Genomic DNA, 17,782 nt, shown 5'->3' with positions numbered 1-17,782 from the left:
CCCACAACAGACAACCTATGAGGCAGGTGGGGCTGAGAGAACTCTTGACAGAAACTGCTCTTGAAAGAACAGCTGTGAGAGAACTTGTGACTGAAGAAGAAGAGATTGGATCCATACCCCGCCCTTCACTACCCAAGGGAGTCTCAGAGCGGCTTACAGACTCCTTTCCCTTCCCCTCCCCACAACAGACACCCTGTGAGGTGGGTGGGGCTGAGAGAGCTCCTCAGGAAAGCCTGAAGGGGCAACAGAACCATGCTCTGACTAAGGAAAGTGCAGGTGCTTTCCTGTTCTCCTGGTCCTACAATGGCCGTGGTTGCTACTTCAGAGGGAATCCCTTTCACGTGAGTGAGGTGGTAGAAAACAAGCCTTGCTTTACAATGGCCCCGCCCCCACTTTCTGAAAAGATCAGTTGGTGCCAGGGGAAGTAATGGCTGGTGCCATGGCACGTGGGGGAACGCTGATCTATCCCAACGACACTTTGAGCAAAGCTCTTTTTGTTTTTTATGCACCAGGTAGTTACTTAAGTGTGGGGCCGCGGTGGCTCAGAGATTAAGACGCTGAGCTGCGGACCAGAAGGTCTGTAGTTCGGCAGTTCGAGACCCTAGTGCCGTGCGACGGAGTGAGCTCCCGGCTCTGGCCTCAGCTCCTGCCAACCTAGCAGTTCGAAAGCAGGAAGCTGCAAGTAGATAAATAGGGACCGCTTCGGTGGGAGGGTAACAGCGTTCCATGCGCCTCAGCATTTAGTCATGCCGGCCACATGACCACGGAGAAGTCTTTGGACAGCGCTGGCTCTTTGGCTTGGAAACGGAGATGAGCACCGCCCCCTAGAGTCAGATTTGGCTGGCTTTCGAGCAAGGGAAACCTTTACCTTAGTTACTTAAGTGATGCTTGAGAAGAAATGGAGACTCATTTCAGGTGTGTGATATTTCCTAATTCCCAGAATGTGGCTTTTGGAGATCAAGTGTGTCCCATGGATTCTCTCGTTTCTTCTTGTTCGTTCCCAGTCAGATTTTTTTCTCTCCTGTCCCAAGAGTGCTGTAACCTTAGTTTGTCTACAAAGACTGGAGGCAGCTCTACAGGGTATCACCTACTTGCCTAGTCCTGTTAACTTGCAATGCCGAGGACTGAACCTGGGTACTTCTGCAAGCAAAGCAGAGGCCCTTCCACTGAGCCACAGCCCTTCCCATATGGACAGTAAACCATGGAGGGGGGAGGAGGTAGTGTGATGTAAGCTGTAGTTTGAGCCTTGGGAGATGTGTCTAAATTCTAACTTTGGCTGGAGGGCCTCTGGCTCACTGACCACACAGAAGAGGACTTTAGGACACCCAAGTCCGTAAATATTAGAGCATCCCTCTCATAGGTAAAGGTAAAGGTCTCCCTTGCTCGAAAGCCAGTCGAGTCCGACTCTAGGGTTGCGGTGCTCATCTCCGTTTCAAAGCCGAAGAGCCAGCGCTGTCCGAAGACGTTTCCGCGGTCATGTGGCCGGCATGACTAAACACCAAGGCGCACGGAACGCTGTTACCTTCCCACTGAAGTGGTCCCTATTTATCTGCTTGCAATTTCTTGCTTTCGAACTGCTAGGTTGGCAGGAGCTGGAACTAGAGACGGGAGCTCACTCCGTCTTGCGGCACCCGGGTCTCGAACTGCTGAACTACTGACCTTCCACAGCCTGCAGTTCAGCGTCTTAACCACTTGAGCCACTGCAGCTCCCAGGGGTCCTCTCATAGTGACGGACAAAGTCATTCCTTTGCTTGGCGGCATGTCCGTCTCAGTCTCTGACAGAATTTGTATAGTGCTTTCTATAAAGCCAAAATCTAGAGCCCAAGGAACTGAAAGATGGGTGAAGTTTTCTTACCTGTACTTACTGCAAGCTTACTGATCAGTCCTTAGCAGTTGTTATTACCAGCCTCACATCGCTTTTTGCGAGCCTGCAGGAGTTGAGTCTTCTAAACCTACTGGTCCCTCGGAAGCACGTCTTCCTTGTGTCGGGTGCAGAACTCTTTTGCCGCCCTGGGTTGCCCTTATTGTTGTTGAGCTTAATGAAGGGATTAAGTGGGGTGTCCTTCACCCGAATGTTTTCAGAAACAAGGAGAGGAGGAAGTGGCTTCGCATCACGAGGCGGCTTTCCCAATCGCTGTGGTGGCTTCAGGCATCTGGGAGCTGCACCCCAAGGTCGGAGACCTCATTCTGGCACACCTGCACAAAAAGTGTCCCTACGCTGTCCCATTCTACCCAGCTCTGAAGGAAGGCACTCCCCTGGAGGAATATCAGAGGTAATCACACTGAAATGTCAGTCTGGGAAATCCCTCCTCCTGGGTTATGCAAGACACTTCTACGTGGCCCCCGTTTGGTTATTCCCACCTGCTACGGGAGGGGCCTAAGGTGAGAGGGAAAGGGTCGCTCTACCCTATATCCTCTCCCTGCTCTCTTAACCAGAGCACCCTACAAGAAGCTTGCTGAGCCTAGATCAGGGGTGTCGAACTCATTTGTTATGAGGGCCGGATCTGACATAAATGAGACCTTGTTGGGCCGGGCCGTGTGTGTCATAAAATGAAATGCCAGGTAGTGGAGATATAAATTTCATAAAGGACACAAACACAAAGGGGTTTTTAAAACTTAAAATAAAAACATGCTTAAAACATTAGCACTCTTGCAATATTTTGTTTATTTAACAGTGTCTAATAACTGACACCTCTTGCTCTGAATGATTGCATCCAAATGTCTGTGCTGTTGCAATCTTGAGTATGCTGTTTGGGTGTGTATCTGTAAGCTGCAAACCTATGATGACACAGCAGCAGCAGAACTGGAAGAAGAAGCAGAAGACAGCCAGTTCCACTGCAGGCCTGATAGAAGCCCTCCGGGGGGACCTAATGAGGCCCCCGGGACGCATGTTTGACACCCCTGGCCTAGATGTTCTGTGATTTCTATTACTTCTCCCCACCTTTGATGCATCACCTTAGCATGCTGCTCTATCCCCGCCAGGAGCTATGGCAGCATTACTTCCTGGCATGTGCTCTGGGTCGTCAGTCTGACTAGGCTGGGTCCTAACTTGCAGGGCTCTTTTTGTAGAAAAGGCCCAGCAGGAACTCATTAGCATATCAGGCCACACCCTGGTGTCACCGCTCATTAGCATATTAGGCCACACCCCCATGTTACCAGAAGTGTGCTCATCCAGCCACATCCACCTTTTGCTTCTTATTCTGTTTACCCTGTTTGTTGTCAAAACCTAGGGCTTTTTTTGTAGCAGGAACTCCTTTGCATGTTAGGCCATACACCCCTAACGTAGCCAATCCTAATGAGTTTCTGCTGTTGGGTGTGGCCTATTATGCTAATGAGTTTCTGCTGTTGGGTGTGGCCTATTATGCTAATGAGTTCCTGCTGGGCGTGGCCAACTCGGGAGTTCCGGATTGTATAACCAGGACATTTGTCAAGGGCTATTGAGGAACATTCAAACCGTTAGAGAAATTCAATAGGAGTACTACCACAGACCCAGTTGAAAGAGATACTAATGGATAAATGGTACCCGATTCTAGAAGAACTAGATGTAGACAAGTTTGAATGGGAATCCATAACAGAGACAAAATTTAAGCTACTAGCTTTAGGCTAATGTACCAGTTGGTCAAGAGTTCAGCTACAAAAAGTTACTAAGAACATAGGCAGTCCTCCAGGATTACAATTTAGCTCTTGTAGCTGAAAATACTTCTTTTTCTTGTAACTATAAATACTGTAACATAAGAGTATGTAACCTCCACCACAACGGTGGCATCTTCACAGTTGTGTTCGAGATGCTTACAAGTGTTGATTTCTATACTATTTCCTAACTTTTATTGAATTATTTTGTATGCTGTTTAAATTAAAATTCAAAAAAGAGGAACATTCATCTTAGCGAGACAAATTACACAAGCTTATCTTAGAGCAAACCACGGAAGAAGAGGGCCCAGAAATGAAGAAGGTTGGTGCCCCTTTTACTACAAAGAGTTTAGCTACAAAAAGTTACTAAGAACATAGGCAGTCCTCCAGGATTACAATTTAGCTCTTGTAGCTGAAAATATGTAACCTCCACCACAACGGTGGCTCTGTGTGCCTGTGTTGTTTGCCAGAATGTCATAAATCAGTTGAAACAAAGTTGTTAATGGTTGTGCTGTTTTGCTAATCAGTTGCAACGGGTCAAAGTTTGAAACGATTTAGCAATAAAGCGAGAAAATTAGCTTGTCTTTCGATCCCGTGTTGCTTGGCTTCCTGAGCGGCTAGCAGCGTTTAGAATGCAATACCCAAAGACCTTGCCGTGTCAAAATAACTGTCTGAGTAAACTTTGAAACGACAACCAGGAGAAGCAGAATATGGCTTAAATGAAGAAGTGGTGACAAATTTAAGCAGCGACGACCGCTGCAAGATTTTGCTTTAACTGTCCAAAGTCAGAGCCCTGTACAAAGCACAGCATTCTCCGGGGCAGGTGATGAGATGATCCCACTAAGATTCTGATGCAGTTGGTGACCCTCGTGGTGGACAACCGAGCCGTGGTAGGTGTTCACACGGAGAAGATTCCAACACGAGTGGGTCAGCCTGACCTCTGACCTGTTCAAGCTAGATGCAAGTCGCTGGAGTCTGAGGGAGCACGGTATAATTTATATATTTGAAAACAGCATTGAAAAGCACTTGTTCTGCGATGAAATCTTGATTTCAGAACGAGGCTTACAGAGCCAGAACCTTCTTTGAAAGTAAGCGCTGATCAGAGGGCGCTAACAAACTGGATTGACTATTTACGATATTTGTATTCCAGTGTTTCTATTTGTACATCAGTCATAGAATCATAGAATGCTAGAGGTGGAAGGGACCTTGCAGGTCATCTAATCCAACCCCCTGCACTCTGCAGGAGCGTAGCCGAAAGATATCCCTACAACATACCCGAAAGATGGTCGTCCAGCCTCTGCTTGAAAACGTCCAGCGAAGAAGCATCCACCACCTTCCAAGGCAGTCCGTTCCACTGCTCAACCACTCTTACAGTTAGGAAGTTCCTCCTGATATTTAACCGGTATCAACTCCCTTGTAATTTCCACCCATTAGATCTAGTCTTGCAATCCGGAGCAACACTAGATAGATCCACGTCGCGTCTATAGAAAACAGACATTTGAGGGTCTTGTACTTCAGTTGCGAGCAATAGATATGGTCAGGTAGTTGTACCGAAAATGGCTAGTGGAGAGCTTTTCCTTGGACTCTCCTCTGCAGTCGATTTGGATGTGCCGCTAACCAAATGGCTCTCTTCTGGTACACAGGATGCTGGGTTACCAAGTTAAAGATTCCAAAGTAGAGCCACAGGATAACTTCCTGAAACGAATGTCTGGGATGATCCGCCTGTACGCAGCTATACTTCAGCTTCGGTGGCCTTATGGAAACAGTCAGGGGGTGCGTAGGTCTTCTGGCCATTGTTTATCTGTATGGGAGACACGTTGAAATTGCCCTGCACGCGTTTCTGCCATCCCATCATTTGGGGAGGGGATGCATGCATCCCATTTGGGGCAATGGTGGTGATGGCAGCAGGGGTGGGGGGTGGGGAGGCTTAAGTACGTCTGAAAACCACTTCATCATAGGTCAGACTAAGAACATAAGGTCCAACCCCATTGGAACATACCAGTGGTCCATCTAGTTCAGCATCCTGTCTTGCACAGTTGGTCACCCAGTTCCTCTGGAAGGCCAACAAGAAGGCACGGAGGCTGAGGCCTACCCCTAATGCTGCCTCCTGGCCCTGGTGTTCAGAGGTTGACTGCCTCTGAATGTGGAGGTTCCTTTTAGTCACTGGCACGTAGCCGTCGGTGGGCCACTCCTGCATGAATCTGTCTAACCCCCTTTTAAAGCCATCTCTGCCTGTGGCTTGGTGATTGGTTGTATTTGCTTTGGAGGAGGAGCAGATGCCGTTTAAGTCTCCAGTGGTTTGTAGAATCATACTTAAAACAATGTGTCTTGTTCTTCAGAGTCACCCTCATGGACTGAACCATGCTTGGTGCTGCCTGGCGCAAATGCTGAACATGGAGCCTCTGGCAGATGTGACAGCCACGATTCTGTTTGACTTCTTGGAGGTAGATTCCTATCACCCACTCTTCACCTCCCTTTGAAAAAGGAAACGTTAATGCCTGAGCACACAGACTCATGAGGCTGACCCTTTAAATCCAATTACTGGTCCCTTTCACACTCGTTGACCTTTTTTGTACTCCAGGGGTGGCAAAATTCTTATTGTGTGTACTTTGTCAAAGCAGACTGATGAGGTTCTTTCAGCCTGTGTATTTAATTCTTCTGGTTACCTAAGAGGAAAAAACAAGCAAGCAGCTGGCCTGTTAGGCAACGTTAAACATTTGCCTTGTGGTAGATAGATCTTGCCCTGTTGATTTGTGAGGTCTTCTAGTGGCCAGGGCAAGATCTCTGGTTGCAAATGCCGTTTTTGCCGCATGATATAATCTTATCTTCTGTAAGACTGTTGCTTTTTTGTGTGCCTCCTCTTCCCAGTCCACATGTCCCATATTCCATAACTGCCATCCCTTTTTACCAGCAGAAGTGTGCTTTCAATGTGCCCGCCCATGAAAGCTTTTGCCCAGAATTAAATTTTGTTGGTCTTCAAGGTGCCGCTGGACTTCAACTTTGTTCTGTTGCTTCAGGTCAACATGACTACCCACCTGAAAGTAACTTGGCATGTGGGCCTTGGACTTTCAATAGTAGCACACAATTAAATGCAGAGTTTTATTGCCAGGGGCTTTTGAAGAGTCCTTTTCATTCCTCTGGCTCACTCCGAAAGAAGAAGAAGAGTTGGATTTATACCCGCTCTTCACTCGGAGTCTCAGAATGGCTTGCATTCTCCTTTCCTTCCTCTCTCCACACCAGACACCCTGTGAGGTAGGTGGGGCTGAGAGAGCTCTTGAGAGAACAGCTCTGAAAGAACTTGTAACTGACCCAAGGCCACCCAGCTGGCTGCATGTGGAGGAGTGGAGAATCAAACCCGGTTCTCTAGATTAGAGTTTGCCACTCTTAACCACAACACCAAACTGGCTGTTGTATCTCCCTCTGTTTTGTGTTGTTTTTTTGCTGTGCAGGTCTGTGGGAACGCTCTCATGAAGCAATACCAGGTGCAGTTTTGGAAGATGATGCTCCTTATCAGAGAAGAGTATTTCCCAAGGTACAAGGAGATGAGTTGGTGATCATGCCAGGAGCCTTCTGCTTGTAGGACTGGGACAGGGAGCGCTTCCTCCTTTTCAGATCTGAATGGAGGGACATTTCCTCACTCCCCATCCCCACCTGGGCCTGTAGTGCCAAAGGAAGGTCATGCTTGGGGATTGCAACCGATAGGCTCCGTTTCTGTCTTGAAGATTACGGCAGAATCTTCTGAGTTTGGACTGGGATAGTTTATCCTCCTGTCCATGTCCCACTTGCCTCCCAAAGTAAGCCACAGTAGTGAAACTTCAATATGTGCTGCTGTCGGAGGGCACAGTACACAAATGAAAACGAGACTGAAATGGAGGTGGGTGCTAACTTATTTCACGACCGCTGGTAACAGACGGGTCCTGTGCCATCATGAACAGTACTTGCAGCTGTAGGTTCTCTGGTTTTGTTTTAGAAGTGCCAGGCTAATCCCTGTTTTTCCTGTAAAAAGTTATCTTTGGTGACAAACTGGGCACATTCGTACATATGTTTTGTTTCTGCATGCCATGGGGAGGGGCAAAGACCTTTGCAAGATGCCGAAGACCTCTTATAATTCTGCTTTGCCGCCTTCTAGCTTCTGAGAGCATGAAACATTAGATTTTTTAAAAAATTGACAGCTGCGATGAGGATAAGGATGCTAAACTCTACGGAATTACAGAAACTGAACAGTGCTGATAATACCAGATATCTGCCCTGCCTTTCCTTTCCTTTTCTACTCAAAGGGAAATGATTGGGTCAGCCTCCCTAGGTGGTGCTGTGCCAGAGGCTGTCCTTGCCTGAGGCTAGGGTTCTTTTGATGGTTTGGGGTGGTCAAAGGAAGCTGAGCGAGGCCAAGGTACTGCGGTAACACAAACACATTTTAGTTGCAAAAAAGAAAAGAAAACCAGCTTACGAAAAGAAGGTTTCTCGTGTCCCTTCGGTCTTTGGGGGCATCTTGCAACAACAGGTTCCCAGCAGCTCCAGGTCTCCCATGAAGCCCACTTGCCAGTGTTCCTTCTTCTGTAGTTGGCTTAGGTGCCGCCTCCTAGCATAAGTATCACCTGGCAGGCATGCTGAGTCAGGTTCAGGGTTCCCTCTAAGCTGAGTTAGTGTGAGCTAGCTCGCAGTTCTTTAGCCTCCAGCTCACACATTTTTGTCTCAGCTCAGGGAGGATGGCTCCAGAACAAACTAATTTATGCAGTAGCCCAATCGCTCACTCACAACTTTAATGCCAGCAGCTCACAGAGTAGAATTTTTGCTCACAAGACTCCACAGCTTAGACGGAACATTGGTCAGGTTCTATTGCTTGCACCTGTCGCTCTCTTGTTAGGAAAGCTAAAGTCATGAGAACATCAGAAGAGCCCTGCTGGATCAGACCAGTGGTCCATCTAGTCCAGGCTCCTGTCTCAAGCTGTGGCCAACCAGTTCTTCTGGAGGGCCTACAGCAGAGCAGAGAAGCCAAAGCCTTCCCTAGAACATCAGAAGAGCCCAGCTGGGTCAGACCAGGGGTCCATCTAGTCCAGTCTCCTGCCAACCAGTTCCTCTGGAGGTTCAACAACAGGGCATAGAGGCTGAGGCATTCCTCTGATGTTGCCTCCTGGCTCTGGGATTCAGAGGCTTAGTGCCTCTGAACGTGGAGGTTCCCCTAAGAACGTAAGAGCCCTGTTGGGTCAGAAAAAGAATCCATCTAGACTAGCATCCTGTCTCAGACCGTGGCCAACCAGTTCCTCTGGACAGTCAACAGGGCATAGAGGCCAAGGCCTTCATAAGAACATCAGAAGAGCCCTGCTGGGTCAGACCAGTGCTCCATCTAGTCCAGCCTCCTGTCTCACATGGTGGCCAACCGGTTCCTCTGGAGGGCCAACAACAGAGCATAGAGGCTCCATGTTTACCTCCTAGCTCTTGGGTTGAGAGGCTTAGTGCCTCTGAATGTGGAGGTTCTCCTCAATCACCATGGCTAGTAGCCATTGAAAGACTTCTCCTCCACAAATCTGTCTAATCACCTTTGAAAGCTGTTCATTCCTGTGGTCGTCACTACATTCTCTGGCAGTGAGTTTCCTCTTGTCTGTCCTGAACCTACTGCCTATCAGATTCATTGGATCTCCTCGAGTTCTAGTCTTTTGAGAGAGAGAGAGAGAGAGAGAGAGAGAGAGAGAGAGAGAGAGAGAGAGAGAGAGAGAGAGAGAGAAGATCCTCTTTGTCAACCCTCTCTACCCCATGCATAAGTTTTTAAAACTCTCTCATGTCTCCCCTTGGTCATCTCTTTTCTAAATTGAAAAGTCCCAGCCTCTTCAGCCTTTCCTCCTAGGGAAGGTGCTCCATTCTCCCTCATCATCTTGGTTGCCCTCCCCTGGACTTTCTCCGGCTCTGCAATGTCCGTTTGGGTCCAGGAGGAATAGATTCTGCCGCCAGTTTGGTAGAAACTCGGCCTCCAGGATGCTCTAAGCTCAGATACGGTTACCTGACAACACCATTCCCTGCTCCTCCTCGAGGGGTTCTTCCGCGATGGTGGTGGTTTTGATGAATTGTAGATGGCAGGGCTTTTGGGGTAGAAAAACGCCCAGCAGGAACGCATTAACATAATAGGCCACACCCAGCAGCAGTCTCATTAGCATATTAGGCCACACCCCTGGCAGCGCCGCTTATTAGCATATTAGGCCACAGCCCCATGTTCCCAGAAGTGTGGTCATCCAGCCACACCCACCTTTTGCTGCTTATTCTGTTTACCTTGTTTGTTGTCAAAACCCAGGGGTTTTTTTTTAAGCAGGAACTCCTTTGCATGTTAGGCCACACACCCCTGATGTAGCCAATCCTAATGAGTTCCTGCTGTTGGGTGTGGCCTATTATGTCAATGAGTTCCTGCTGGGCGTGGCCAACTCAGGAGCCAGCCGGAACTCCATTCCTGTGCGTTCCTGCCCAAAAATAGCACTGGTAGCTGGGAAGTTTCCCTTGACTGGAATCGGCACTCTCTCCCATACTCTTAAATATCGGAAGGCAGTCAGTATATTTAGTTATTTTATTTACTTTATTCCCCGCTTTTCTCCCCAGCGGGGACCTAAAGTGGCTTTCATCATTCTCTACTCCTCCCATTTTACCCTCACAACAGTCCTGTGAGGTCGGTTCTGCTGAGAGGGGGTGACTACCAGTACCTCCTCTAAGCTGTGGGGTCTTGTGAGCAAAAATTCTACTTTGTGAGCAACTGGTATTAAAGTTGTTAGCGAACGATTTGGCTACTGCCTAAATTAGTTTGCTCTGGAGCCATCTTTCCTGAGCTAAGACAAAAATATGAGAGCCAGAGGATAAAAAACTGTGCGCTAGCTCACACTAACGGCTTAAGAGGGAACACTGTGACTACTAGTTCAAGATAACCCAGTAAACTTCCAGGGCAAACTGGGCCTTGGAAGCTGGGTCTCCCGGGTCCTGATTCCGTATTCTAGCCCAGGGGGTGCCCAGTGTGGTGCCCGTGGGCACCATCGGCCCACTGAGATCTTTCCTGGCGCCCACCAAGTAGGGAATGGGTGAGGCCAGGTAGGGCTTCTGCCCAGCAAGGCTTCTGATTGAAGCCGTTGGAGATTCGATTGACTGTATAGATTTTTTAAAAAGTTTGGCCAGCGGTTGCCACCTCAGCTCAAAACTACACTGTGTTGCTGAAGTTAAGTTGTGGCAATCGGTTTATGGCTGGCTGCACCTCCTGCGGCAGACATTTTGTTGCTGGGCCCACCAGGCCATGGCAGAATTCCAAATGTGCTCCCCGATTCAAGAAGGTTACCATGCTGGTGCTCTAAATATTTGGAAACAGTCTGCATATTATCTCACCCCACCCCACCCCACCCCCACCTTCTCATCTCTACATTCAGTGTCCTTTTCCTCGTAGGGTTTGTTCCCAAGATCCTTTTGCATCCTCATTTCCACATTTTGAATCTTTTCCAACTTGTACACAACATCCTCCGAGTTGTAGTGCCCGGAACTGGGTTACGGCCCTTGAGATTTTAAATCCAGGTCTTTGAGTGGAGAAGTACAGCTCGTTCCTAAACGTTGGGTACCTTGGGTCTGCTAATATACCCTGAAGTAACCTGGGCCTCTTTTGCTGCAGCGTCTCCTCCTTGGGGGAGCTGCGGTGGCTCAAGTGGTTAAGACGCTGAACTGCAGGCTGTGGAAGGTCAGGAGTTCAGGAGTTCAAAACCCGGGTGCTGCAAGACGGGGTGAGCTCCTGTCTCTAGTTCCAGCTCCTGCCAACCTAGCAGTTTGAAAGCAAGAAATTGCAAGTAGATAAATAGGAACCACTTCGGTGGGAAGGTAACAGCGTCCCGTGCGCCTTGGTGTTTAGTCATGCCGGCCACATGACCACGGAAACGTCTTCGGACAGCGCTGGCTCTTCGGCTTTGAAACAGAGATGAGCACCGCAACCCTAGAGTCGGATTCGACTGGCTTTCGAGCAAGGGAACCTTTACCTTTTACCTCCTCCTTGGCTTCAGTATTGTCCAAGTTGTCCGCTGTAACGTTTTAAATCCTTGCCGGCAGACGTGGTTGTTGGCTGTAGCACATGTCTCTCCTTCTCTGCAGAATTGAAGCAATTACTAGTTCTGGAGAAATGGGCTCCTTAATGAGATTCAAGCAGTTCCTGGAGGTAAGGTGCGCCCCCCCCACTCACTCCCCTTTAAGGTGGACGTAAATATTTTCTGTGCACTGCTTCTCACCTAGTTGAATGGTAGACATTTTCAGGGTCAGCCACTGCAGAGTCTGTTCCCTTGCAAAAAAAAAGAGATCTTTTTGACCCATTTGTAATGTTTTTAAACAATTATGCATTCGCCGTGAAGGAGCAGGTACCCAGATACAGTGCTAGTCTGTAAAACAGATCTTCCCCTATATTATCCGCTAGGATAATCCCACCCCCAAGCCTCCTCTGCCCAGTCAGCTGCAAAAACTTCTTCACGCTCACTGCATTGCAAAACGGTATGGCAGGGGTCCCCAACATGGTGTTTTTAGAAAATGGGCAAGGTCAGGTGGTACTTCTGCCCAGCCAGGCTTCTCATTGGCCATTGGAGATTTGATTGGCTGTGTCGATTTTAAAAAAAAATTATTTAGATTTTTTACAGTACAAAAAAATAAGAAAAGGGGAAAAAACACCAAGATACATATATCATAGCCCAGTCAGCTGCAAAAACTTGTTCACGCTCACTGCATTGCACAACGGTATGGCAGGTGTTTTTAGAAAATGGGCCAGGCTTCTCATTGGCCATTGGAGATTTGATTGGCTGTGTCGATTTTTTTAAAAAAAATTATTTAGAATTTTTACAGTACAAAAAATTAAGAAAAGAGGGGAAAAAACACCAAGGTACATATATCATACTTTGGAGTTCACATTAAACATTTTTAGCTAACCATTTGTTAACTCTATGCCATCTTTTTTGAAAAGCTTTTTCATCTTTCCCTGACAATATCATGTTGAGTTTATCCATTTCTACCAATTCATACATTTTAATAACCAATTCTTCTCTAGTAGGTAAGTTCTCAGTTTTCCAACATTTAGTAACAAGTATTCTAGCTGCAGTAAGGATATATGACAGAACACTTGTATCGTTGCGCATCAACCCGTCTGGTATCATATTAAGCAAAAAAATGTCCGGTAATAAATGTAGTTCTATATCCATAATCTCTGATATTAAATGATTGATACCTTTCCAAAATTTGTGTATCTTTTTGCACCGCCACCACATATGAAAAAATGTGCCTATATTGTTTTTACACCTCCAGCAATTCCTCGATACTTCCTTGTAGCATTTGACCATTCTGTCCTGCGACCAGTGCCACCTATAAAACATTTTAAGTATGTTTTCTAGCTGTGTTGATTTTTTTAAGAAGAAGCGATTGGATTTATACCCCGCCCTTCACTACCCAAAGGAGTCTCAGAGTGGCTCACAAACTCCTTCCCCTTCCCCTCCCCACAACAGACACCCTGTGAGGTAGTTGGGGCTGAGAGAGCTCTTTCAAGAACTGCCCTTGAGAGAACAGCTCTGAGAGAACTATGGCTTGCCCAAGGTCATCCAGCCAGGTGCAAGTGGAGGAGTGGGGAATCAAACCCGGTTCTCCCAGATTAGAGTCCACACACTTAACCACTGCACCAAACTGGCTCTTCAAGGGTCTTTGCTGTGTGATTGAAGAGAAACTGCGACAGCCGTTTTGTGGCTGTCCAAAGATGTCTGCAGGTTCAAAAAGGTTGGGGACCCCTGCCCCGTGGTTTCTCATCAGTCCCACCAAACAAGGGGTGAGTAGTTCCTAGCCATCATGTAATAATTACGGAAGCAATGTCTCCTAGACTTTTAGTGCCCATTGAGAAAATGTTCCAAGAGCTAACCCTAGAATCAGCTGATCCTCACTCCCCATTAGCATTCAGTTCTGTTATACGGGAGTCTTTTCTTTTGATGCCACATTGCAGCACCTGCATTTACTGTATCATTTGGCTTGTCTGCTGGCAATTCAGATGAATCCTAGGTGGCTTGTTGCTTGCCAGAGAATCTGGTAGGAGGTATCACATGCTGCCAAAAACTGGAAAAAAGGGGGGGGGGCCTCAATCCAAGATAGGACTGCGAACCAAAAGGGCTAAGCTAAACAATATTTATATAAAAGTACAAATATTTATTCAGGTATACACATGTTAAAATGTATACTGATTAAAAAATTTTTTGTCTACGTTCAGACTTATAAAGACTTATCACATGCTGCAACTTGTGGAGAGATGGAGCAATGCGGCAAAAACCTTGTCCTGGCTTGTATGCGCTGTTTGTCTCTTCATAAATCACAGTGACTTCTATAATGCGTGCTCTCTTCCAGTTTACCGCTGAGTTCCCACTTTTTAAAGAGTCTTTTCCTCTCCCTCCCAGAAATGTTTACAACGGAAGGAAATCCCTCTACCAAAGGGGTTTTTGCCACCATCTTTCTGGAAGTTATGATTTGGCTTCTCCCGGTTGCGTCTTCGCCTAGAAGTTCAAAGAATGGTCTCCCTCGTGAGAAGGAAACCAGTTAAGCCTCCAGAGACTTTTTCGCACTGAGGACGTTCAATCAACAGAGGAACTTTGCTGTTCTCCAAGTTTTATTTTCTGCTGTGCAGGATTCAGATCTTAGTAACACTGCCATAAATTTCTTCATAAAGAATTTTTTTAATGTCTGTTTAATTCTGTCAGCTCTCTGTAACAGGATATGATAGGACACTATATTAATAATTATTGCCAGTTTGGGCCCCCCCAAGCCCATCAGTGGAATGCTTTTCACTGTCTTAGAGGATGTCACAGAGCTTGTGAAATTGCATAAGCTTAGTATTTGCACAAAGAGTGTCCCTATCTTAGGAGCACTGAGAACAGAAACTAAGAAGCCTGGTTCTAAAATATTGTTAATACAATCAAGGAGCACTTTTAATTGCTTAGTTCTTCTGAGGAAGCAGTAGCAATCCGTTGTAAGTTCAGGCAGCAGCAGGTGTTTTAGCTCATGGAGGGGTGTCTCCTTTATTTTTAAGAAGGATAGCCATTGATTTATGCTTTTTTTTACCACCTCTTGTTAAAATGGCCTTTTATTTCCCTGGACGAAACAGTATTTGGTATTCCGGGGATTTACTTGATTTCACAGTTTTTCTATTTAGTTGGCATCCGAGAAGAAGCCGCTGCATTTTGCGTCTGTTTTTTATGAAAACAGAAGATGAAATTGTCTTCCCATTAATGCATTTCAAATACAGGCAACACTGGGGGATTAGATGGTGAGGATGCATATATAAAATCATGCATTAGCACTGCCCAGTAGAGGAAACGCTCCTTTGATTAGTTTTAACTGGATGTCACATGGACTGGATGCCAGGGCAGGCCATTGCCGCCTGGAAGGGAAGGGCGACTGCTTTCTCCTTCACAATACTTGTATCCGTTTGTCGGCAGTCTTGAGCAGGAAACGTCGAATTAAGTTTTTGTATTGCTCTCTTACATTGATGGGTATCGTGAGAATACATGGCCGAGGAAAGCTGTTTGTAAGCTGAAATAAAATTTGAGCTTTATTTTGTGTGAAGAAGCACTTCCTTTTGTCTCTCCTGAATCTGCCAACTAAGCCTGTTTTAAAGAAAAAGGCACAAGCCTACCCTAGTTGATGGAGTCTGAAAGGTAATCTGTGGGAGCCACTTGTCAGTCGCGCTGTGTCAAAATCTCTTGTGCCAGTCTGAAACTACATGAATAATAGCCTGTTCAGTCCTTACCATTGTCCTGGGATGCCCTGTTTGTGGTCTTCTTGCGGAGTCTTCTGACTGGCCACGGTTGACCTACATTGATCTCTGGTCTGAGCCAGCTGGGTGCTTTCTCATTCTCCCAATACTTGATGGTGGAACAGTTACAGGGAGGAGAATACATCTTTTCCTTATTTTGGCCAGCTGGCAGTTCAATGTTTTACACGTTACCTGGATTCTTGCAGCCCAATCCTAAGCTTAAACCCATGTAAATATTTGGCTTTTAAGTGTACATAACTGCATAGAATCGCAGACTCAATCAGATTCTACCCACGCACTGGTAACGGCGCTGGAGTATTTGAAGATCACTGCTTAAATGTATTAAAATGGTGCTGCAGAGTTTTTTGCTGACTTCATGCCAAGCACAATGCAGCTCGGGGAATATTTGTGCATGCAGGTCCTGTTCTGGTTTGAATGCTCTGAGTCATGCTCTTTCCAGATAATTCAGGTTCTGTTGCAGTCTCCCTGATTATGCTGCAGTGCGAGTCACAGATTTCCTTTTAATTTTTTTTTTCATACCTGCAAAAGAAATGAAATAAACTGGAGTGCTTTTGGTAGTAAGAGTATCGGATAGCTCTAGGTTTAATTTCTGAATTTTGCATCCATGCGTATGCTAATTCACCTAAATGTAAAGATGGAATTGTTGTGATCTTAACACAGTAACTGTGGAGAGGAAGTAAGGGGGAGATTAAAGCGTTGGCCAGAATTGTAATTAGCATGCAGTATTGTACTAATTGAGAAATATACAAACATACCCCTTTGGAATGACAGATGCTTTTTGTTCAGCTCATAGGACTAGTTGTGTGCGGTCCTATGCAGTGTTCCCTCTAAGCTGAGTTAGCGTGAGCTAGGTAAAGGTTCCCTTGCTCGAAAGCCAGTTGAATCCGACTCTAGGGTTGCGGTGCTCACCTCCGTTTCAAAGCCGAAGAGCCAGCGCTGTCCGAAGACGTTTCCATGGTCATGTGGCCGGCATGACTAAACACCAAGGCGCACAGAACGCTGTTACCTTCCCACCAAAGTGGTACCTATTTATCTACTTGCAGTTTCTTGCTTTCAAACTGCAAGGTTGGCAGGAGCTGGAACTAGAGATGGGCGCTCACTCCATCATGCGGCACCCGGGTCTCAAACTGCTGAACTACTGACCTTCCACAGCCTGCAATTCAGCGTCTTAACCACTAGCTTTAACTAGCTCACAGTTTTTTAGCCTTTGGCTCACACATTTTTGTCTTCGCTCAGGAAGGATGGCTCCAGAGCAAACTATTGATGCAGTAGCCAAATCGCTCGCTCACAACTTTAATGCCGGTAGCTCACAAAGCAGAATTTTTGCTCACAAGACTGCACAGCTTAGAAGGGAGTATTGGTCCTATGTATACTTGGGAGTAAGCCACATTAAACTTGGTGGGACTTATTTTAAGTCAACACCTATCACGGCAGCCATCCCGCAGTCCTGTGCATATTTTCTTAAGAGCAAATCCCACCAACATCAGTTGGACTTCTGAATAAGTGTGTAGGGGCTCAGGCTATAAATAACTAGTGGGCCGTGCCTTTGCTGATTAGCTTTGTATGGATAAGAGGATTTAAAAAGAACACACTTTGAATTTTTTCCATTTCTAACTGCTGGGTGTGAGTCAGTAGAATATCTCCTAACCTTCTGGGCTTGATCAGTCCTATTCATTATGTGTGTGTGTACACATACGTGCAGATGAAAAGTAAAAGACAAAATTCAAATCAGCTTTGAGATAAAAAGCTGAAGCAGCAAAGCTCCTGGAACAATAAAAGCCTAGTGACAGCAAATGTAGCTTATCACTGTGTCCCTCAATTGAATGTAAAAAGAAACGGCATCCTCAAAATGCTCTGGAAAGAGAACTTCCTTGACTGCTGCTTAAAAACACACAGAGTTGGGGTGAGAACATGCTTTGGAGGACGTTTTGGCACCATTGCAAAGACTACCCTGTATCGTAGGGGTCCCCGTGGGCGCCATGTGATGCCAGTGGGCGCCATGGTGCCCAGTGTAACCTTTCTTGGACACACCCCCCCAAGTGCTTCCAGAAAGTAGGTGTGGCCAGTGAAAGTTTTGCACAGCAAGGCTGCTGATGCCCTCTGCAGATAGTTGTTTTTTTAAAATCTTACTTCGGCAGCAGCTACCACTACAGCACAAAAGACCTTCACTGTGTGCCTGAAGATAAGTGGTGGCAGCCATTTTGCAGCTCACTCTGCCTTCTGCAGAGCCGTTTTGTGGCTGTGCCCCACGTCGGAATTCCAAAGGTGCCTGCAGGCTTCGATAGGCTGGGGATCTTGTATTGTCTCCTCACCTGCTAGTCTGTCAAAGGTGAGAGGGTGCCTGGAGCGGACCTTGCAGGC

At 46.6% G+C, this 17,782-nt stretch overlaps 1 protein-coding gene across 1 annotated transcript in view; it reads left to right on the top strand.

Annotated features, from left to right (window-relative positions):
- The window catches only part of GLE1 (GLE1, RNA export mediator), a 49,074-nt gene extending 33,918 nt beyond the window's left edge, over positions 1–15,156 (top strand). The window contains exons 11-16 of the mRNA XM_015426460.1: positions 2,083–2,273; positions 5,274–5,403; positions 5,970–6,074; positions 7,080–7,162; positions 11,728–11,791; positions 14,046–15,156. Of these exons, the coding sequence (XP_015281946.1) occupies positions 2,083–2,273; positions 5,274–5,403; positions 5,970–6,074; positions 7,080–7,162; positions 11,728–11,791; positions 14,046–14,114 (642 nt within the window). The 3' untranslated portion in view covers positions 14,115–15,156. The remainder of the gene's footprint in view (positions 1–2,082; positions 2,274–5,273; positions 5,404–5,969; positions 6,075–7,079; positions 7,163–11,727; positions 11,792–14,045) is intronic.
- The last annotated feature ends 2,626 nt before the right edge of the window (positions 15,157–17,782 follow it).

This window comes from Gekko japonicus, unplaced genomic scaffold (genome assembly GCF_001447785.1).
Source record: "Gekko japonicus isolate JY-2015 unplaced genomic scaffold, Gekko_japonicus_V1.1 scaffold1064, whole genome shotgun sequence".
In the NCBI taxonomy this organism is placed as follows: Eukaryota; Metazoa; Chordata; class Lepidosauria; order Squamata; family Gekkonidae; genus Gekko; species Gekko japonicus.
The sequence above is the reverse complement of the archived record's forward strand: the minus strand, read 5'-3'. Positions and strand labels throughout refer to the sequence as shown.